At 41.8% G+C, this 23,797-nt stretch overlaps 1 protein-coding gene across 4 annotated transcripts in view; it reads right to left on the minus strand.

Moving 5' to 3' along the window:
• Nucleotides 1-23,797, minus strand: part of CERKL (ceramide kinase like) — a 170,429-nt gene that overhangs the window by 52,037 nt on the left and 94,595 nt on the right. For all 4 annotated transcript variants that reach the window (XM_056536982.1, XM_056536981.1, XM_056536983.1 and 1 more), the window contains exon 3: nt 14,283-14,414. In XM_056536982.1, the coding sequence (XP_056392957.1) occupies nt 14,283-14,414 (132 nt within the window). The remainder of the gene's footprint in view (nt 1-14,282; nt 14,415-23,797) is intronic.

Consider the following 23,797-nt stretch of genomic DNA (forward strand, 5'->3'; position numbering starts at 1 on the left):
CACCCCTCATGTAATGTAATAAGGGGTACAGTGAGCATTTACGCCCCACAGGTGTCTGACAGATTTTTGGAACAGTGGTCCGTGAAAATGAAAAATTTAATTTTTCATTTGCACAGCCCACTGTTCCAAAGATCTGTCAAACGCCAGTGGGGTATAAATACTCACTGCACCCCTTATTAAATTCTGTGAGGGGTGTAGTTTCCAAAATGGGGTCACATGTGGGGGGCCCACTGTTCTGGCACCACGGGGGGCTTTGTAAACGCACATGGCCCCTGACTTCCATTCCAAACAAATTCACTCTCCAAAAGCTCAATGGCGCTCCTCCTCTTCTGAGCATTGTAGTGCGCCAGCAGAGCACTTGTCGTCCACACATGGGGTATTTCCATAATCAGAAGAGATGGGGTTACAAATTTTGGGGGTAATTTTCTCCTATTACCCCTTGTAAAAATGTAAAATTTGGGGGAAAACCAGCATTTTAGTGAATTTGTTTTTTTTTTTTCATTTACACATCCAACTTTAACAAAAAGTCATCGGACACCTGTGAGGTGTTAAGGCTCAATGTACCCCTTGTTACGTTCCTTGAAGGGTGAAGTTCCCAAAATAGTATGCCATGTGTTTTTTTTTTTTTTTTTTTGCTTTTCTGGCACCATAGGGGCTTCCTAAATGCGACATGCCCCCCAAAAAACATTTCAGCAAAATTTGCTTTCCAAAAGCCAAACGTGACTCCTTCTCTTCTGAGCATTGTAGTGCGCCAGCAGAGCACTTGAGGGCCACACATGGGGTATTCCCATACTAAGCAGAGATGGGGTTACAAATTTTGGGAGGCATTTTCTCCTATTACCCCTTGCAAAAATTTTCAATTTGGGGGAAAACTAGCATTTTAGTGAAAAAAAAAAATCTTTTACACAACCAAATTTAACGAAAAGTCATCAAACACCAGTGAGGTGTTAAGGCTCACTGTACCCCTTGTTACATTCCTTGAAGGGTGTAGTTTCCAAAATAGTATGCCATGAGGTTATTTCCTTACTCGAGAGAAATTGGGTTACACATTTTAGGAAGATTTCTCTCCTTTTACCCCTTGTAAAAATTCCAAAATTGGGTCTACAAGAACATGCCAGTGCAAAAAATGAAGATTTGGAATTTTCTCCTTCAATTTGCTGCTATTCCTGTGAAACACCTAAAGGGTTAACAAACCTTTTAAATGTCACTTTGAATACTTTGAGGGGTGCAGGTTTTTTTTATAATGGGGTCATTTATGATGTATTTCTAATATCAAGGCCCTTCAAATCCAGTTTAAAACTGAACTGGTCCCTGAAAAATTTAGATTTTGAAAATTTTGTGAAAAATTGGAAAATTGCTGCTATACTTTGAAGCCCTCTGATGTCTTCCAAAAGTAAAAGCATGTCAACTTTATGATGCAAACATAAAGTAGACATATTGTATATGTGAATCAATATATCATTTAGTTGGAATATTAATTTTCCTTATAAGCAGAGAGCTTCAAAGTAAAAAAAAAAAAAAAAGCTAAATTGTCAATTTTTTCATTACATTTTGGAATTTTCCACCAAGAAATTATACAAGTATTGACAAAATTTTACCACTAACATAAAGTAGAATATGTCACGAAAAAACAATCTCGGAATCAGAATGAAAGGTAAAAGCATCCCAGAGTTATTAATGCTTAAAGTGACCGTGGTCAGATGTGCAAAAAATGGCCGGGTCCTACACTGAAAATTGTTAATTGTCATTACTTAATGGGGCACCAATGGCCCTAGAGCTTGTATCCTCAACATCACACTTGGTTTTCTTGCCAATTGGGTGTTATTTAAACAGAGTATCTACATTATGAATTCTGTGTTTCCATTCCACTATAGTAGTGGCAAACGAAATGATGAGTACTGAATCTGTCACACGATGGATTTCCAACATTGCCTGATAGAACCTATTGATTATGGAGTCCACTAAGAGCATGTAGGAAAATCAAGCCAGGAACAGAAAAAATTTGTTGATATGAAGTAATTCTTTCTCTCCCTCTCTCTCTCTCCCTCTATATATATATATATATATATATATATATATATATATATATATATATACATATATATATACACACAATTATTTAAAAAAAAACTATGCACTGATAATCAGTAAAGCTTGCAAACCTGAATATTTACCAATTCTCTCATTACCAGTTTACATAGTTGTCTACAAACCTCGGTAAAGGAGAGCTACACTCAAAAAACAACTGTATGAAAAAGCCAAATACCAGTAGCAATGCAACAAAGGGTGGCACAGCAACATACCAGAATATGTACCCTCCAGAGGAAATGACTCTGTCACTCTACATTGTCATCTTAGCCTATCGTGATGCCCTGCACAGCATATAAAATGCCAGAGCAAAACGAAAAAGCCAAGTTGCAGATGGCAGAGAGCAGTGCAACCACGTTTAGCATTTTCTAGGGCGGCAATGCCAGAAGAGACTCCACAGCTGTAACCAACCATCAAAGATTCCTCTTGACTGACATGACACTTACAGATGGATGTTTTGTGTAAGAATGTGCATCGTTATATGCAAGATTACATAAATCTTTCATGCTTGTCTGTTCTTGGATGAGGTCTGGTATAAGAATGAGTTACGGGGCTTTTTGGTATTCTAGACAGGGTAATATGGTAATTTGATTTGAAAAAAAAACAAACTTAGAAACATTGTTAATGGAGATTATATATTTTACCGTAATGAACTCAAATAATTTCTATTATTATTTGTTAATGTTCTTTATATGATTTTTTTCCCCCTTAAATTTATTCAATGCACATCTGTTATCATTTTAAAATAATGGATGTGTATAATGAAACTTTTTGACTTTGACTTTAGGCCATTACTGAGGTTATGCCTTGAACCCACTTCAGAGGTTTCTGGTTATCACCCTTTAACCCCTAAACAGAGAAATGGACATCACTGCAGTAAATCACCAGGTTGCTCCCACTAGGAGTAGTCCTGGTGTTTAGTAAAAGTATGCCTTTTTGGGCAAGAGACACCACGGCAAAGCCCCACTGGGTCAAGCAGGGAAGGAGTCAAGGTACGGGCCAAGCTCAGGGGCTAGCAGTGTTTGTGTAAAGTCAATAAGCAGGCATTAGGGCAGGTCAGGTAGGACAGGTTCAGTGGTCAGAAACAAGCAAAGGTCAGACACACATAAACAGTGGAGAAATTAGGTCAGGTGAAATATTTGGCTGCACAAGATGGCCATTAAAGAAGCAAAAAGACAGCACATTCTCCTTATGAGCAGAGATATGGGCAGCAAAAGGATATGCATGAAAGCAAGGAAGTTCATGGACTGCAACTTGTGGGGCAAAGGTAACATAGAGGTTGTGCCCACTAGGATGAGCAGTACGCCAGCAGAAGCAGACCACTGGCATTATTAAATGATGTGAAACTATTTTACAAAGCATCTAACCATGATCCAGCTTTAATTTACGGTTGCATTTTAGTTAATAAAAACTGAAATCTAAACAATTACTATGGGTAACTGCTGAATGATCCTTAACTGGTCATATATGTTAATGGGGGGGGGGGGTCATATGTGTTAAAATTGTTTCATAAAAAACTAAAGCTGGACTTTACTGGAGTATTAGCATCTTAAAATATTAAGGTATATTGCTATAATATACTATAAATTTATGATTGGCAGGGGTTAGACTTCTTGTGACAAAGTGGTTGTTACTATGCAGGTAAAAATATTAAAAAGTACCGGTCCCCAAATAAACTTTTCTAAAATAACTCAGGCTATGTTTCCTCACTACTCCTAACACCCCTTCCACCCTTAAAAACAAGATTTCAGAGCTTTAAAAAGCTATGTATCATACCTTTATTCTTTCCACATAGTGCAATCCCCCAGCAGGAGAAAGTGGGCATTTCCCAGCAGGCATGACTGAAGCCTGCAGGGGGACCACTTCCGCCCTTACATAGTTGCAGTGCTGTGATGAATAGAAGACCTCAAGCTCTGTGCAGCTTTCAGTGAGGCTCTATGTATGTTTCAGTGAAGCTCTTTGCAGCTTTCAATGAGGCTCTTTTCCTGAGTTTGGACTCCTGCCAGGCCGGGAGGAGATTAAACTCAATGTATTAATTGTGGCAGGGAACAGGACAGAGCCACCTAGTGGCCGTCAAAACTTTTGATATGTTGTAAAGCAAGCAAAACCAATAGGTTTTGCAATTGCTTTAATTAGAAAATGTTCAGTATTTCATACTGAAAAAGCCAGTCAAACAACTGCCCCCCCCCCCCCCCCGCTTGCTTGGACACATACTAGTCCTGCTGTGTCCATGCATCATCCTCTATGTCATGGACACACTTCCTTGATTGACAGCTGTGAGAGCAGGGCTCACAGCTGGAGGAAAAATCCCCCCACTGTCAGCTTGTGTCCCGCTACTGTCAGTGAGGACAAGCTGGGAGTTGTAGTTTTGCTAATGCTAGGGGAGATGTGAGCAGACAGCATGTTGAGGGAGGGGGCGGAGACCTGCACAGTGAGGACACGCCCCCTCCCTTTGAGAGGAACTAGTGAACTAAATTAAAAGTGTAATAAAAAAAAAATGTGCTAGACACATAAAAATTTGATGTACATGGTCAGGATTAGGTACTGAGTGATATATTTAAAAAACAAAATTTTGTTGGATCTGACGGGTACGCTTTAAACATATATATGTTAATAATTTTAAAAGCAAGTGAAAGGGAAATAGTCTGCTAATTACACAAGGAACACTATGCTAATAGTTTTATTTGGTGACAGGTACTCTTTAAGTTCTGACTGCAAAGACCCCCAGGGCTCCGTAATAGATCACTTCTAATTGTAATGAATGAACCTGGCCAGGCTATATGTTGCTCCCTGGCCAGTTAAGAGTTAGAGTTTTTGACCAATCAGCAGCTAGGGGGTTGAATTGCTAGGCCTCCAGCTTTGTGGCCTTGCTTGCTGTTTCACCTTGCACTCTTGTCTGTTTCTGTGCACACTTTGAGTTAGCCATGGCTTTCTGTCCTGTTTGGTTTTGAGCTTGTCCTGTTCTCAGTATTCTGTGTGTACTTGGTTGGCTTTAGCCTGTTCTACTTGTATATGTAGTGTGAACTTTAGTCTTGTCCAGTAACCAGTCCCGTGTCTTGGTTAGTGTCCCCCCCTGTTTCTGTTATCCTGAATCTTTACCCATGTTTTGATGTGTTTGTATTTTATGTAGTCCTCCAAGGTTAGGTCCTGTCCAACATAGTTGTGTGCCCCTAACTTGGAGTCTATTTGGATTTTGTATTCCTGCCATGTTTGGAGTTTGGGTTTTATAGTTTATCTGGTTCCTCCTATGGATAGATCCGTTTTCTGAGCTTTGCTTTGTCTCTAACCTAGAAGTCAATTTGGTTCTTGTTTCTACTGTAAATTAGTTCTGTGTGTCTATGTGCGTTTTTTGTCAAGTGTGAATTGGTTCTTATGCATCCTTGATCTACATAGTGTCTGACTTCAGTTTACCTGTCCTTCCCTTGAATTCCTGTCTAGTCTCGTTGTTACATATTTCTAGTTAGCCTGTCTTGTTCATATAATCATATCTGCCGTTTAACTTGTTTTGCTTCCTGAGGCTGTTGTCCGTACACTATATACCTGCTGCTATGATTCCCTGATATCTTTTTACTACTTTGCATTCCTGCTGTTATTCAGTATTTTGGTTTCCTGACTTGTGTCTCCCGACTTTTTACAGCTTGTTTATTGTTTTGACCATGACACCCCTGCACTTTAGTTAGCGCATGGACTGTCGCCCACCTGTAGAGCCAACGTTTAAGGGTGGCTATACAAGTAGGCTGGGAAAGAAGTTCAGGGTCAGTTTAGGGCTCACCCGTCCCTGCCCTACGGGCCGTTACGCATTTTATGATACGAACGTTACCTCTCATTGACAGATTAAGATGGAGCCCATTATGTTTTATTTCAAATGTATTGAAAACTTGAAAATATGGATTGTCCATCGAAAAATAAACACATATATATTAAATAAAAAATATATTTTTTTAAATCCCTGCTGCTACAGTACCACTTTTTAGGTCTAATCTCTCGTTTCTGTAGGTTCTGGACAACCTGAACATAGACAACTAAGCCTGCCCAGTGGTGATCACTACATCCAGTGATTGGGTGCAGAAGTCACATGTTCAGACATAGAGGGATCAAGGAGTAAAGAGACCAGCAAGGGACCAGGGATGTGTCAGAACAAGGGGGTGCAGTTATCAACCAAGGTCAACATTACTACTTTTATTATTGTATAACATTTTCAGTTGTTAAAAAAAAAAAAGGACAACCTCCTTAAACTAAGAGGTACTGTACAAGTGTCAGGATCTGGACTGGTATGCAGCGAGGACACTGGAGGTGGATCCTCTGTGTCAGTGAGGTGATGGCGTGGGCCGTACCAGGGGAACGGAATCTAAGGGGTTACTGGTTTTCACCAGAGCCCGCCGCAAAGCGGGATGTACTTGCAGCGGCAGGTAACCCCCAGGTCATTCCACCCGATAGCGAGTCAACCCCACTGACAGCTGAGACAGGCGCGGTACACAGGGACAAGGCAAGAGCAAGGTCGGACATAGCAGAAGGTCAGGGCAGGCAGCAAGAGTCGTAGTCAGGGGCAACAGCAGAAGGTCTGGGTACACAGGCTTGGGAACACACTAAAACGCTTTCTCAGGGCACTAAGGCAACAAGATCCGTCAGGGACAGGAAGGGGAAGTGGGTTTTTATAACAATAGAAGTGATTGACTCTGATTGGGCCAGGCACCAATTAGTGGTGCACTGGCCCTTTAAATCTCAGAGAGCCGGCGCGCGCCGGGACGTGACAGCCGGGGAACGGGACTGGTGAGTGGATCAGGATGCGCCCCGCGGGCGGGCGTGTCCCGCTACGCGGATCGCATCCCCGCCGGCAGTCAGTGCAGCGCTCCCGGTCAGCGGGTCTGACCGGGGCGCTGCAGAGAGGAGAAAGCCGCGAGCGCTCCGGGGAGGAGAAGGGACCCGAAGCGCTCGGCGTAACAACAAGTTACTGATTATTTTATTAAATACAGAATACAAATAAAAAGTAACAGAAGTCAGAATCCAAGGTATAATACAAAACAAGTGTTTCTCTAAATAAATAAATGCATATATATATATATATATATATATATATATATGCAAAATACAGTAGAAGGATAGAAGCTTGCACTCTGTTCTGTTCATTTCCACAAGCGTCTTTCCTATTCACACATATGGAACAGTCTGATTGTGCCCTCTGAATGTGTCTCTGCCTTGCAAGCTGAAAAAAGAAGGGGCTTTGTGGGACTGGGTGTGATTTGCAAGCCAGACCGATGAACAAAAAAAGTTAGATAATAAAAGTGGTGGGTCTTAAAATGTGGGCGTGTCTTTGTGAGATGGGGTGTGGCTTGCAAGCCAGGCCGACACATTCACCAGGAGATGCTGAGCGGTGCTTGTGGAGTAAGGTACTGGAAGTCCCATATATTTGAATGGGACTTGAAACAAAAACCCATCTTTTATATAAGGGTGTAGGTAAGGGTTGATTTAACTATCATATCTTTTTATTTGACATATAAGTAATATTTGTACCAGGTATTATTTAAATATCTCCAGCTGTTTGGAAGTTATGCAGTAACATATATTTCCCATAGACTTGTATGGGACTTTAAACAAAAACCCCGACCCTGGCAAATGGGGGTGAGTAAGGGTTAAATCACCTATCCTATGTTTGTTATTGACATATAAGTAACATGTGGCCAAGTTTCATGTTAATATCTTTACTTGTTTGCACGTGCTGCTGGAGCATACACACAGAGTAGAGTTTTATATATATATATATATATATATATATACAATACAGGAATATGGGTGCACTACTGTGGTAGATGTAAACAATACATTGGCTATCCCTCAACACTGATGTTAAAATTGAGACATTCGCCAGTGTATCCTTATAGGAAGGACACACCAGAGCCCGCACACCAACGCCAAGGTTTCTCAAATTGGTGCAAGACCTAACGCTAGTCCTACCTGTGCTTGATAAACAGAACAGGGGCCAGTGGGCAATTACGGCAGCATTCGGCTGACTCACAACTTCCTTCCAGATACCCTCCAGTGTTACTACGCACACATGCAATGGGAGGAGGGAGGCAAGCTGCAAGCCCCACCTGAGTTGGCTATTATGGGTGCCTGGCCTCACAGGTGCTACCTTAATGCTGCCTGGTAGATATTCAAGGCGCATTAATGTTGGAGTTTACACACCTCCAAATTTAAAATTTAAACAAACAACAAAAAACGTGGTCTCAAATGGCTGGAAGTGCTCAACCCCAAATGCGGTTGTGCATTTATACTGGGGGAGCAGATCCTGCCCTTGTAGTCAGCATTCGGCTGACTCACAACTTCCTTCCAGTTAGTCAGCCGAATGCTGCCGTAATTGCCCACTGGCCCCTGTTCTGTTTATCAAGCACAGGTAGGACTAGCGTTAGGTCTTGCACCAATTTGAGAAACCTTGGCGTTGGTGTGCGGGCTCTGGTGTGTCCTTCCTATAAGGATACACTGGCGAATGTCTCAATTTTAACATCAGTGTTGAGGGATAGCCAATGTATTGTTTACATCTACCACAGTAGTGCACCCATATTCCTGTATTGTATTCTAATTGTTACATATCCACACCGTTTATCTGGTGTAGGATTCTATTGTGGCACTTGTAGTCCGCTGCAGGCATCCTCCATTGTATGCATTTTTATGCTGGGGATCGCCCCTAGCAACGGACTACAAGGGCAGGATCTGCTCCCCCAGTATAAATGCACAACCGCATTTGGGGTTGAGCACTTCCAGCCATTTGAGACCACGTTTTTTGTTGTTTGTTTAAATTTTAAATTTGGAGGTGTGTAAACTCCAACATTAATGTGCCTTGAATATCTACCAGGCAGCATTAAGGTAGCACCTGTGAGGCCAGGCACCCATAATAGCCAACTCAGGTGGGGCTTGCAGCTTGCCTCCCTCCTCCCATTGCATGTGTGCATAGTAACACTGGAGGGTATCTGGAAGGAAGTTGTGAGTCAGCCGAATGCTGCCGTAATTGCCCACTGGCCCCTGTTCTGTTTATCAAGCACAGGTAGGACTAGCGTTAGGTCTTGCACCAATTTAAGAAACCTTGGCGTTGGTGTGCGGGCTCTGGTGTGTCCTTCCTATAAGGATACACTGGCGAATGTCTCAATTTTAACATCAGTGTTGAGGGATAGCCAATGTATTGTTTACATCTACCACAGTAGTGCACCCATATTCCTGTATTGTATTCTAATTGTTACATATCCACACCGTTTATCTGGTGTAGGATTCTATTGTGGCACTTGTAGTCCGCTGCAGGCATCCTCCATTGTATGCATTTTTATGCTGGGGATCGCCCCTAGCAACGGACTACAAGGGCAGGATCTGCTCCCCCAGTATAAATGCACAACCGCATTTGGGGTTGAGCACTTCCAGCCATTTGAGACCACGTTTTTTGTTGTTTGTATATATATATATATATATATATATATATATATATATACATACATACATACATACATACATACACACATACACAGTCATGGCCGTAAATGTTGGCTACCCTGAACTTTTTCTATTTCTCCCAGAAAAGGATTGCAGTAACACATGTTTTGCTATACACATGTTTATTCCATTTGTGTGTATTGGTACTAAACCAAAAAAGGGAGGAAAAAAAACTAATTGGACATAATATCACAGCAAACTCCAAATATAGGCTGGACAAAATTATTGGCACCCTTTTTTAAATTGTGGAAAAATAATTTTGTTTCAAGCACATGATGCTCCTTTAAACTCACCTGGGGCAAGTAACAGGTGTGGGAAATATAAAAATCACACCTGAAAGCAGAGAAAAAACTATTCGCCGACATTTAAATGAAATGAAACGCTATGGCAGGAGACCCAGGAGGGCCCCACTGCTGACACAGAGACATAAAAAAGCAAGACTACATTTTGCCAAAATGATACTGAGTAAGCCAAAATCCTTCTGGGAAAACTTCTTGTGGACAGATGAGACCAAGATAGAGCTTTTTGGTAAAGCACATCATCTACTGTTTACCGAAAATGGAATGAGGCCTACAAAGAAAAGAACACAGTACCTACAGTGAAATATGGTGAAGGTTCAATGGTGTTTTGGGGATGTTTTGCTGCCTCTGGCACTGGGTTCCTTTAATGTGTGCAAGGCATAATAAAATCTGGGGATTACCAACTGATTTTAGGTCACACTGTACAGCCCAGTGTCAGAAAGCTGGGTTTGCGTCCGAGATCTTGGGACTTCATGTAGGACAATGACTCCAAACATACGTAAAAAAGCCCCCAGAAATGGATGGCAACAAAGCGCTGGAGAGTTCTGAAGTGGCAGCAATGAGTCCAGATCTAAATCCCATTGGACACCTGTGGAGAGATCTTAAAATTGCTGTTGGGAAAAGGCGCCTTCCAATAAGAGAGACCTGGAGCAGTTTACAAAGGAAGAGTGGTCCAACATTCCGGCTGAGAGGTGTAAGAAGTTTATTGATGGTTATAGGAAGTGACTGATTTCAGTTATTTTTTCCAAAGGGTGTGCAACCAAATATTAAGCTAAGGATGCCAATAATTTTGTCCAGACCATTTTTGGAGTTTGGTGTGACATTATGTCCAATTTGCTTTTTCTTCTTCCCTTTTTTGGTTTAGTTCCAATACATACAAAGGGAATAAACATGTATATAGCAAAACATTTTACTACAATCCTTTTCTGTGAGAAATACTTCATTTTCTTGAAAAATTTCATGGGGGCCAACATTTACGGCCATGACTATATATACATATATATATATATATATATATATATATATATATATATATATATATATATATATATATAAATTGCATAACAGACTATATACCCACATATTTTATAGGCCAAAAAGGAGCTTTTCTTGGGATAGAGTCACCCGAGTATGTTCTCACCCCTACCCATCCCTTCTTCATATAGCATTTCTTTTAAATGATATATTATATTTAACTCCCTTTTAGGGAGTAGATTACAGGTAATTTTTCACTGATTTCTATGTACCAAAAATAAAATGTACATTCTGTTCTTTCTCTATCTACATATTGTCTGTTATAACTTTAGCTTATATAGCTCCAATACAAGCTGTTTGAGGGAATATATGAAATAAAATGCACTTACATATATTCTAAACCTTTTTCTCAATCCTTGCTATAGAAAGCCTATAGTGAAATTTAATTATTTTGTTGCTGGTAAAAGAAGTCAATCTGATGTGACCTCATTGTTCCATGCACTAAGGACTCTATCTGCAGATGTATTGTTAAATTTTTTTCAACAGCAGACATTGAGGGCAAAAAGTATGAAGAGTATCTTGGTAAGTGCTTCCATTTTTCTGCACAATCTACGTATGTATTCCATGTCAAAATACTTTAAGAAACCCACTTTATACAGCTTCAAGATCAAATCTAGTAAATTGTAGGATAAGCAAGTTTTCTAGTGGGCATCTGCTTTCTATGGCCACCAGGTGTCACAGTCAGCAAATGAAACCTGTAGTGCATGGAGAAGGATAACACTCACAAGCTGGATCATAATAACCAAGTAATAATACAACTCAAATAATAAATTATAATAGGTCTAAAGGGTACTTTCTTATGGAACATGAGACTGTTTAGATTATGCAAATATTTAGAACATATTTCTATAAATATCGAAATTCAGGATGGTTCCCCGAACCAAGGTTTAGTTATTATGTGAACCAGAATGGGATTCCACCGGGAAGCCAGTGAATCCCCTCCTAGTGGGCCCAAGAATCACCACTGGGCATGGTGGGCAGTGGGTAGGCTGCATAAATTATTGCTTCTCAATATCTGGGTTTCTTATGCTGCATAATGACACAGTGATGGGGAAGGGCACTGTGACTGTGAAAGGGGCACTGTAATAGGATAGTAGGGACTAAGGCTGTGAATGGGGCACTGTTATGGAGAAAAGGGCACTGATAAAGTAAAGAACAAGTAATTGGGAAAAATGCAATAGGTATTAAAGGGGTATTCCGGGCAAAAACATTTTAGCCCCTATCCAAAGTACTCTTTAAAGATTCCAGCCCGCTGCTGAGAGCCCCCCGCGATCTCCCTGCAGCACCCGCTTTCCATGCGGGTGCTGAATCTCCAGTTTCGGAAAACCTCCGGGTTTCCGGGACTGGGGAGGTGACGTCACGCCACGCCCTCTCCATTCATGTCTATGGGAGGGGGCGTGGCGGCCGTCACGCCCCCTCCCATAGACATGAATGGAGGGGTGTGGCGTGACGTCACCTCCCCAGTCCCGGAGGTTTCCGAAACTGGAGATTCAGCACACGCATAGAAATCGGGTGCGGCAGGGAGATCGCAGGGGGTCTCAGCAGCGGGCTGGAATGTTTCTTTCAAAATATGTATAATTGTTGATGGCAGACCTCTTGGACTTCATCCCCAAGACAATTTCTTAACAATTTTTCATTATGCTGTCTGCCCCTATATTAGTTAGTTTGCAGTTAGTATAGTTAGCCAGGCAAACCATGCGGTAATAAAGCTGAGATTCCAGTAAGGAGCAGTGATGCCTTAGTAAGCCTGATCACAGCCCGGGATGCCACACATTCTGATGACTACTGCCACGATGCCACACATACCGATGACTATTGCCACGATGCCACACATTCCGATGACTATATGGGGCTCATTAGCATATGGCATGGGACAGTTTTAAAATTCATTTTCTGCTGCTCCTTCTCAGATGTAAATAATATCTGATCCGAACATGCTGAAAAACCTTATTTCACCCTATACAATGTGTTACTTAAAGGGGTACTACAGGGGCTGTACAGTTACTGTAGTTCAAAATATAGTGTCTGTACCTGTGTGTGACGGTTTTCTCACAATTCTTCTGTGATTTTCACCCCAATATTTATTTTTAACAGCATACAAAATTACTTATGTCTCAGATTTTTCCCAGCTTGCAATGCGGTCGAGACCTGACTCACTAGTCAGCTGATGACAGGGAGCCTGTCTGCTTCAATGGGTGGAGAGAGCAATCTGCAAGTAATGCAACAGCTGGAGGCACCCTGATTGAAAACCACAGGTCTGCAGCTCATTTATGTTTCAATGGGTGGGGTAGCTGATGTGTGGGAAGGAGGAAAATGGAATTATGGGATTTCTAGGCAAACAAGAAAACTGAAAACAGGAAATAAAAGTTCACAAAAAGCTAGCCACAGTGTTATGTAATCTCACAGTATAGCCATTTAGCCCCAAGACAAGTGCAGATCCTTCCTAAGCATGTCCATTACTGTCTGCCAGGTACGTACTAAAATCACCTTATGCTGGATAACCCCTTTAAGTTATATAGGGTTACTTTTAAGGTTAAAGGTTTAGTTTCCAAAATGGAGTCACATTCCATACTCACGGCATCATGGCTTCCATCACTATGCGGTGATATCAGAAACATGGAGCATGACCGCTGTGGCTGCTGATTGGCTGCGGCAGTCACATGACCTTCGCTTCTAATTTAAGCCAGAGTGCCGACCGGATCGCGGGATCACAGAGTATCACTAAGTTTGATATTTGTATGCATTTTGGGGCCTTTCAATCTGTTGTTGCTTCATCGGTTTCCTTCCTTGGAATATTTTTATAAGGTACTAACCCCTGCATTCTAGAAACACCCCACAGGATCTGCACTTTTAGGGACCAAGGTATAAAGATATCATAAATTAGCAAACTAGCAATTGTCAACATTGATCACAAATTTGCACTTTCTAATATTTTGGGGATTTCAACACGTCTTTATATAAATATATCCTAAAATAAATATATCCCAACCCTTAACAGAGGTCACTGTAATCAGAGAAGTAATAATGTTATGGCTGATCAATGTGTGTATATATATATATATATATATATATATATATATACACACACACACACACATACATTCTCACATATATACACACTTTCTTATACTCATTACTGATATTAATTTGAAGAGCCGACTACAGTTTCATAATAGATTGCAGGTAACTTCTGATGGAAAGATGGCTCTGAATAAAGCAGGCAGGAGATGAGGCGATATAGTAATATCGGGTATGTAACCTGATTTACTGTTTTAAGCTGCCGCTGAAAGCCAGTGGGGATTAGCCGAAAGTTCAGCTTGTCTTGGTTGCTTAGCAATATTTTCTGTCTCTATTCAGCTGATTTATTTATTGAAACAAACTTACCTGTAACATGGGTCTGAATGTCAGCAAGCTTCAAAAGAGGTGCAACGTGCCGGTAATACACGTTGGGTGCTTCTCCTTTATGGCTGTGCGGATTAATAATAACTTTAAGTGACTTTGGTCGATTAGGGAAACCTAAAAGTTTAAACACAAAGCAAAAAAACAAGTAAATATAAAATACTAAAATTTACAGGATAAAACAATGTAAGTCAACTTAAAGCGTACCTGTCATCAAACCATATTTTCTAAACTAACTCAGATTATATTCTCTAACTACTACTAACACCGCTCCTGCGCTTAAAAAAAAGTTCTGAGCTTTAAAAAGCTCTGTATCATACTTTTCCCTTGCTCCCATTGTGTGAGCTCCCGGAAGGATAAAGTGGGCGTTCCCCAGCAGGTGCGACGTCACTGAAGCCTGCGAGAGCTGTGTCTCGCTATGCCCTGCACGCACTTCCTGAGTTTGGTCTCTTGCCAGGCCGTAAGGAGACCAAACCAAACTAACTGTTTGACTTGTGGCAAGGAACAGAACAGAAGCACCTAGTGGCCGTTTTTTCAATCACATTAAAACATATAAAGGTTGAGAATTTTAACAGCAAGTAAATAGCAAAGTGTCTTATAATTTCATAAGGAACAATATATTAAAAGTTTAGCTTGGTGAAAGGTACTCTTTAATCTGTTCAGGACGCACGGCGTATGCATACGCCCTGCATCCCGAGTCCTTAAGGACGTAGGGCGTATAGATACGCCCGTGGGAATTCCGGTCCCTGCCGCTAGCCGGTTGGGGACCGGACCGGGATGCCTGCTGAAATCATTCCTGAGACCCCCCCATGTTGGCGATCAAAGAAAATCGCATGTCAATTCAGACATGCGATTTTCTACTATTCCGGGGTGATCGGGTCTCTGGTGACCTGATTGCCTGGAAAATAGGGATGATCGGAGCTGTCAGTGACAGCCCCGATCATCCTGAGGGATAGGAGCGAGGTTGCAGTGCTGCAACCTCCTCCTATCCCCTGCCATTAGTCAGCACTGAGTGCTGACCAATGGAAGTTGAAGACGGGGGGTTGCCATGGAAACCCCCCGCTCTGCCCACCCCTGGATGTCAAGCAGAACGGGGGAAGAAGATGGCGGCCGGTACCTGTGGAGAAGATGCCGTGGGGACCGCCGATCGTCGGTGACATCAGCCGGAGATCAGCGGCGCGAGTTGGGAGGCGACGGCATGGAGCATGAAGGGAGGTGGCAGTAAAGCGATCTTTACTGCTGCCTTCCTAGTGGAAGCCAAACTGCAACTCCCAGCATGCCCAGACAGCCAAAGGCTGTCTGGGCATGCTGGGAGTTGTAGTTTTGCAACATCTGGAGGGTCACAGTTTGGAGACCACTATTACAGTGGTGCCCAAATGGTAGCCCTCCAGATGTTGCTGGGAGTTGTAGTTCTGTAACATCTGTCCCTTCAGATTTTGCAATTTTCATGAAAATTTAAAAAATTGCTGCTCTACTTTGAAGCTCTCTAATTTTTAAAAAGTAAAAATATGTCCATTTTATGATGCCAAAATAAAGTAGACATATTGTATTTGTGAATCAATATAAAATTTATTTGGAATATCAATTTTCCTTACAAGCAGAGAGCTTCAAGAAATGATGCAAGTAACAATAAAAATTTACCACTAAAATAAAGTAGAATGTGTCACCAAAAAACTATCTCAGGATCAGAAAAATCAGTAAAAGCATCTTAGAGTTATTAACGCTTAAAGTGACAGTGGTCAGAATTGCAAAAAAAATGGCCCTGTCCTTAATGTAAAAATGAGCTGCGTCCTTGAGGGGTTAAAGGGCATGTCTCAGATTTAAAAAATGGGTGCACATGTTTTGTTGGTCTGCTTGTTCTTCTTTTCTTGTTTATGGCCATGTCTGGAACTGCAATTATGCCCATTCAAGTAATAAATGCGGAGTTACAATAAAAGACACAAGTAAGGCTAGGTTCATACTGCCGTTGTGCTCTGACCCTTCAGGGTCCGTTCGGCTTTTTCTTTTTGAGTCGAATGGATTCTGAACGGGTCGCAGCACACCTGACAACACCAGGTCCTTACTAAACTCATTGACTTGAATGGGGTCTATTGGGTGTCCAGAATTTTACAGGAATTGAGTGGAAAAAAAATAAAAAATAGGGCATGCAGTTATTTTTTTTCCACTCAACTTCAGTCCTGGACTGATCAATGGAGCTCCATTTACTGGAGCCCTAAGAGTGGTGCTGACAAAAAAAAAAAGCAGACCACTTATTTTCTCATTGTGCACAATCCCATTAATTCTCTATACAAAGACTATGATATATACATGTAGTATATATACAATAGATTAATAGAACAAAGTTTTGTACTGAGAGCTGTAAATACAAATAGACAACTTAAAGGGGTTATCCAGGTAATTAAAAAATAAATAAATAAAAAAAAAAATATATATATATATTTCTGATTGACAGGCAGAGAGCGAGTGCAGCCTAACTGAAAAAGGACTGATTGCCACTCCAAAATCAGTCCTTTTTCAGTGGCCTGTTTTTAAATGTAAATTAAACCTTTTTAATGGAAAAAAAAATAATAAAAGTATATTAGAGATATGTTGCAGTACATAAGTACTACAACATATCAAAAAATAAAGTTGGTGACAGTGCCCATTTAAGGTTAGCGTGGGAAAAGAGAGTGTTGAGCAGCCAATTCACCAGTGGTCTCCAATCTCCATGATTTCCAGATGTTAAAAAACTAAAACTTCCAGCATGCCGGACAGCTAATGGCCGCTTAGAAATTCTGCTTGGAAATTCTGGTTCAGCAGGATCCCATTACTGTCAATAGGATTCTGCAGCACAGTCCACACTATGGAATTTACGCCGCTAAAATTCTGCCACCAAAAGAATGATCTAAGTCAGTGGTCTTCATCCTGTGGACCTCCAGATGTTCCAAAACTACAACTCCCAGCCATCGGTTGTCCGGGCATGCTGGGAGTTGTAGTTTTGAAACATCTGGAGGTCCCCAGGTTGAAGACCACTGATCTAGGTTATTCTTTAGTCAAAATCTGTGTGTAAAATATCTCAATCCTAGCGCGTGGTCCGGTGTTGACTAGAAAGCCCATTATGACCCTAAGGATGGGAGCATTTTTTTTTTTCAAATCTGACCTCTATTATTTTATGCATTAATAACTCTGGAATGCTTTTACTTTCAAATTTGATTCCGAGACAGTTTTTTCGTGACATGTTCTACTTTATGTAAGTGGTAAATTTTTGTAGATGCTTGCATAATTTATTGGTGAAAAATGCTAACATTTCAGGAAAAATGTGAAAATTTTGCATTTTTCTAACTTTGAAGCACTCTGTAAGGAAAAGGGACAAGTCAAATAAATTACATATTGATTCAAATATAAAATATGTTAACTATATGTTGGCATCATAAAGTTGACATGTATTTACTTTTTGAAGACATCAGAGGGCTTCAAAGTAGTATAGCAGCAACTTTCCAATTTTTGACAAAAATTTCTAAATTAGACTTTTTCAGGGACCAGTTACGTTTAGAAGTGAACATGAGGGTCTTTATGTTGGAAATCTCCTATAATGGACCCCATTTTGAAAACTGCACCCCTCAGAGTATTCAAAATGACATTCAAAAAGTTTGTTAACCCTTTAGGCGTTGCACAGGAATAACAGCAAAATGGAGGAGAAAAAATCAAAATCTCAATTTTTTACACTAACATGTTATTGTAGCCCCATTTTTTCATTTTTACAAGGGGTAAAAGGCCCCCAAAACTTGTAATTAATTTTCTCTCGAGTAAGGAAATACCTCATATGTGGATGTAAAGTGCTCTGTGGGTGAACTAGAGGGCTCAGAAAGGACGGAGCAAATTTTGCTGAAATGTTTTTTTGGGGGCATTTCACATTTAGGAAGCCCCCATTATGCCAGAACAGTAAAAAAAAAAAAAAAAAAAAGCCCACATGGCACACAATTTTGGAAACTACACCCCTCAAGTAACGTACCATAGGGTAAACCCCACAGGTATAAAGTGGGATGTAAAAGTTAATTTTTTTTTTTTTAACATTAAAATGCTGGTGTTACCCCAAACTTTTCTTTTTCACAAGGAGTACTAGGAGAAAATGCCCTCCAAAATTTGTAACCCCATTTCTCTCGAGTTAGGAAATACTTCATATGTGGATGTAAAGTAATCTGTGGGTGCACTAGAGGGCTCGGAAGGGAAGGAGGGACATTAACCTTTTGGAGAGCGAACTTTGCTGAAATGGTTTTTGGGGGGCATGTCGCATTTAGGAAGCCCCCATGATGCCAGAACAGTAAAAAAAAAAAAACAAGGCACACTATTTTAGAAACTACACCCCTCAAGGAATGTAACACGGGGTAAAGTGAGCCTTAACACCCCACAGGTGATTGACGAACTTTCGTTAAAGTGGGACGTAAAAATTAAAAAATATTTTTTTTCAATACAATGCTGGTGTTACCCCAAATTTTTCCTTTTTGCAAGGGGTAATAGGAGAATACACCCCCAAAAATGTGTAACCCCATATGTATGGAAGTACCCCATATGTGGATGTAAAGTGCTCTGTGGGCGAACTACAATGCTCAGAAGAGGAGCAGCGCCATTGGGCTTTTGGAGAGAGAATTTGGTTGGAATGGAAGTCAGGGGCCATGTGGGTTTACAAAGACCCCGCGGTACCAGAACAGTGGACGGGGGGTCCACTGTTCTGGTACTGCGGGGTCTTTGAAGGCCATGTGCGTTTACAAAGCCCCCATGGTGCCAGAACAGTGGACCCCCCACATGTGACCCCATTTTTGAAACTACACCCCTCACGGAATGTAACAAGAGGTGCAGTGAACATTTATACCCCACATGTGTCTGACAGACTTTTTGAACAGTCGTCCGTAAAAATGAAAAATAAAATTTTTCATTTGCACAGCCCACTGTTCTAAAGATCTGTCAAACGCAGGTGGGGTTTAACCCCTTAACGACGCAGGACGTATATTTACGTCCTGCGCCGGCTCCCGCGATATGAAGCGGGATCGCGCCGCGATCCCGCATCATATCGCGTCGGTCCCGGCGGTAATCAACGGCCGGGACCCGCGGCTAATACCACACATCGCCGATCGCGGCGATGTGCGGTATTAACCCTTTAGAAGCGGCGGTCAAAGCTGACCGCCGCTTCTAAAGTGAAAGTGAAAGTGACCCGGCTGCTCAGTCGGGCTGTTCGGGACCGCCGCGGTGAAATCGCGGCGTCCCGAACAGCTGATCGGACACCGGGAGGGCTCTTACCTGCCTCCCCGGTGTCCGATCGACGAATGACTGCTCCGTGCCTGAGATCCAGGCAGGAGCAGTCAAGCGCCGATAATGCTGATCACAGGCGTGTTAATGCACGCCAGTGATCAGCATTAGAGATCAGTGTGTGCAGTGTTATAGGTCCCTATGGGACCTATAACACTGCAAAAAAAATGTAAAAAAAAAGTGTTAATAAAGGTCATTTAACCCCTTCCCTAATAAAAGTTTGAATCACCCCCCTTTTCCCATAAAAAAAATAAAACAGTGTAAAAAAAATAAAAAATAAACATATGTGGTATCGCCGCGTGCGTAAATGTCCGAACTATAAAAATATATAATTAATTAAGCCGTACGGTCAATGGCGTACGCGCAAAAAAATTCCAAAGTCCAAAAAAGCGTATTTTGGTCACTTTTTATATCATTAAAAAATGAATAAAAAGTGATCAAAAAGTCCGATCAAAACAAAAATCATACCGATAAAAACTTCAGATCACGGCGCAAAAAATGAGTCCTCATACCACCCCATACGTGGAAAAATAAAAAAGTTATAGGGGTCAGAAGATGACATTTTTAAACGTATAAATTTTCCTGCATGTAGTTAGGATTTTTTCCAGAAGTGCGACAAAATCAAACCTATATAAGTAGGGTATCATTTTAACCGTATGGACCTACAGAATAATGATAAGGTGTAATTTTTACCAAAATATGCACTGCGTAGAAACGAAAGCCCCCAAAAGTTACAAAATGGCGTTTTTTTTTCGATTTTGTCGCACAATGATTTTTTTTTCCGTTTCGCCGTGCATTTTTGGGTAAAATGACTAATGTCACTGCAAAGTAGAATTGGCGACGCAAAAAATAAGCCATAATATGGATTTTTAGGTGGAAAATTGAAAGGGTTATGATTTTTAAAAGGTAAGGAGGAAAAAACGAAAGTGCAAAAACGGAAAAACCCTGAGTCCTTAAGGGGTTAAATGCTCACTGCACCCATTATTACATTCTGTGAGGGGTGAGGTTTCCAAAATGGGGTCACGTGTGGGTGTTTTTTTTTTTTTTTTTTGCGTTCATCTCAGAACTGCTATAACTATCAGCCACCCCTGTGCAAATCACTAAATTAGGCCTCAAATGCAGTGGCGTCGCTAGGGGGGGGCCAGAGGGGGCCATGGCCCCCCCTAGATCAGGCCGTGCCCCCCCTTGGGCCCCCCCAATTTAAAATATATAGGGATGTCCCAATACATTGATGGCTCCGCCCCCCAGCATAGGAGGGGACGGGCCGAGAGCTGACAGATCACACAGCAGAGCGGCCCCTTCATGTGAGGTGAGTGATGTCCCGGGTCCTCCCTCTCTCCCCCCTGATCAGCAGTATAACCCGGGGCTGAGTAATGTGTATGGTAGCAGTCCAGAGGGGTCACTTTCCCTCCTCCAGTGTCCACAGGTCACCAACAGGCCACATTATCACAGCAATTTTTGGGAAAAATCGCGGCAAAAATTGCGCTCTTTTACCGCGATTTTTCGTAAATCGCGGTAAAACAGCGCAATTTTTGCCGCGATTTTTCCATAAATTGTTCTGGTAATGTGACCTGTTGGTGACCTGTGGACACTGGAGGAGGGAAAGTGACCCCTCTGGAAGGACAACATGTAAACACATTAACCCCTCATTAACCCCTCAAGGGTACATTCACATGTACAGGATCTGCTGCATATTTTTGCTGCATATTTTGTGCAGCTGATTTTGCAACCCATTAGCTTCAATAGGTAGCAAAATCAGCTGCAGAAAATATACAGCAGATCCTGTACGTGTGAACGTACCCTAAGGGATCATTCAGGGGTGGATCCACAGTGTATTTTACGCTGCAGATCCCCCGACAATGGACCCTACAGTGCTGCCTCCCTCTGTGCCTGCTCATAACGGCAATTCTCCGCTACGAGCAGACACGCTTTGATGTGTATACTCGCGCACATCATGGCCGCTCCTCCTGCTCTCTTATGTGTGCGAGTATACACATCAAAGCGTGTCTGCTCGCAGCGGAGGATTGCCGTTATGATCAGGCACAGATGGAGGCAGCACTGTAGGGTCCATTGTCTGGGGATCCACAGTGTAAAATATGCTGAGGATCCATCCGTGTAAATGAGACCTAAGGACGCAAGGCGTACATGTACGCATAGTGCCTGCTCCCACTGTGTTGTATAAATCATTAGCTAGAACCCTCAGCTAATGCCAGACATCACCAATCAGGCTGATGTCCGACATTAACACTTTAGATGCCGCTATCAAAGTTGATGGTAGTGTCCAAAAGTTTTAATGCCTTAAGGACCGAGCGTTTTTGCACTTTCGTTTTTTCCTCCTTACCTTTTAAAAATCATAACCCTTTCAATTTTGCACCTAAAAATCCATATGATGGCTTATTTTTTGCGCCACCAATTCTACTTTATAATGACATCAGCCTTTTACCCAAAAATCTATGGCAAAAATGGAAAAAAAATCATTGTGTGTATATATATATATATGTATGTGTATATATATATATATATATATATATACATATATACACATGCACACACGTTTTAAAATTGCCCCCCCACTTTTGTCACTGGCCCCCCATGTGCCCCCCCCTAAATATGAATGCTGGAGACGCCACTGCTCAAATGTACATGGCGCTCTCACTCTTGAGCCTTGTTGTGCATCCGCAGAGCATTTCACGCCCACATATGGGGTATTTCCATACTGGAAGAAATTGCGTTACAAATTTTGGGGGTCTTTCTCTCCTTTTACCTCTTGTGAAAATGAAAAGTATGGGGCAACACCAACATGTTAGTGTAGCCCTTGACTTTTCGTTTTCATAAGGGGTAAAAGGAGAAAAATCCCCCCAAAATTTGTAATGCAATTTCTCCTGAGTACGGAAATACCCCATATGTGGGCCTAAACTGTTGCCTTGAAATACGACAGGGCTCCGAAGTGAGAGAGCGCCATGCGCATTTGAGGACTAAATTAGGAATTTGCAATAGGGGCGGACAAGGATACAAGGATGGCACTTCTCTCCACCAAAACCCTACGGCAGTGTTTCCCAAACAGGGTGCCTCCAGCTGTTGCAAAACTCCCAGCATGCCAGGACAGTCAATGGCTGTCTGGCAATACTGGGAGTTGTTATTTTGCAACAGCTGGAGGCTCTGTGTAGGAAACACTGCCGTATGAGACGTTTTTCATTTTTATTGGGGGGGGGGCAGTAACGTGTAAGGCGGTGTATAAAGGGTGTGTATATGTAGTGATTCACATGGCAGGTGGGGCACCCCAAACCTTCAGTTGTTGCAAAACTAAAACTCCCAGCATGCATTGACAGATCGTACATGCTGGGAGTTGTAGTTTTGCAACAGCTGTAGGCACACTGGTGGGGAACCACTGAGTTGGGAAACAGATTCTAGCTCAGTGATTCCAACCCGTGTGCCTCCAGCTGTTGCAAAACTATAACTCCCAGCATGTACGGTTTGCCAGTGCATTCTGGGAGTTGTAGTTTTGCAACAGGTGGAGGCACACGGGTTGGCATCACTGAGTTAGGAAACAGACTCTAGCTCAGTGTTTCCCAACCAGTGTGCCTCCAGCTGTTGCAAAACTACAACTCCCAGCATGCACTGACAGCCGAAAAGCATGCTAGGAGTTGTTGTTATGCAACAACTGGGGAAGAATGGTTTGGAGACCACTAAGTAGTGGTCTCCAAACTGTAGCCCTCCAGATGTTGCAAAACTACAACTCCAAGCATGCCCAGACTGTCCAGGCATGCTAAGAGATGTATTTTTGCAACATATGGAGGGCCCCAGTTTTGAGACCGCTGTGTAGTGGTCTCCAAACTGTGGTCCTCCAGATGTTGCAAAACTACAACTTTCAGCATTTACCTGTCTGTCTGGGCATGCTGGGAATTGTAGTTTTGCAACATCGGGAGGGCTATAGTTTGGAGACTAAAAAGTAGTGGTCTCCAAACTGTGCCACTTCAGATGTTGCAAAACTATAACTCCCAGCATGCCCAGACAGTCAGTACATGCTGAAAGTTGTACTTTTGCAACATCTGGAGGACTACAGTTTGGAGACCACTACAAGAAAAGAAAAAAAAAAAAAAAAAGGATGCAGTAGGGATGTGAAAAAATTTATTTAAGGATTTTTTTTATTTTTTATAATACACTTTTAATTGATTGTGTGTGTGTGTGTTTGATTTTTTTCTCAATTTTAATTTTTT

Source organism: Hyla sarda, chromosome 8 (genome assembly GCF_029499605.1).
Source record: "Hyla sarda isolate aHylSar1 chromosome 8, aHylSar1.hap1, whole genome shotgun sequence".
NCBI classification, from domain to species: domain Eukaryota; kingdom Metazoa; phylum Chordata; class Amphibia; order Anura; family Hylidae; genus Hyla; species Hyla sarda.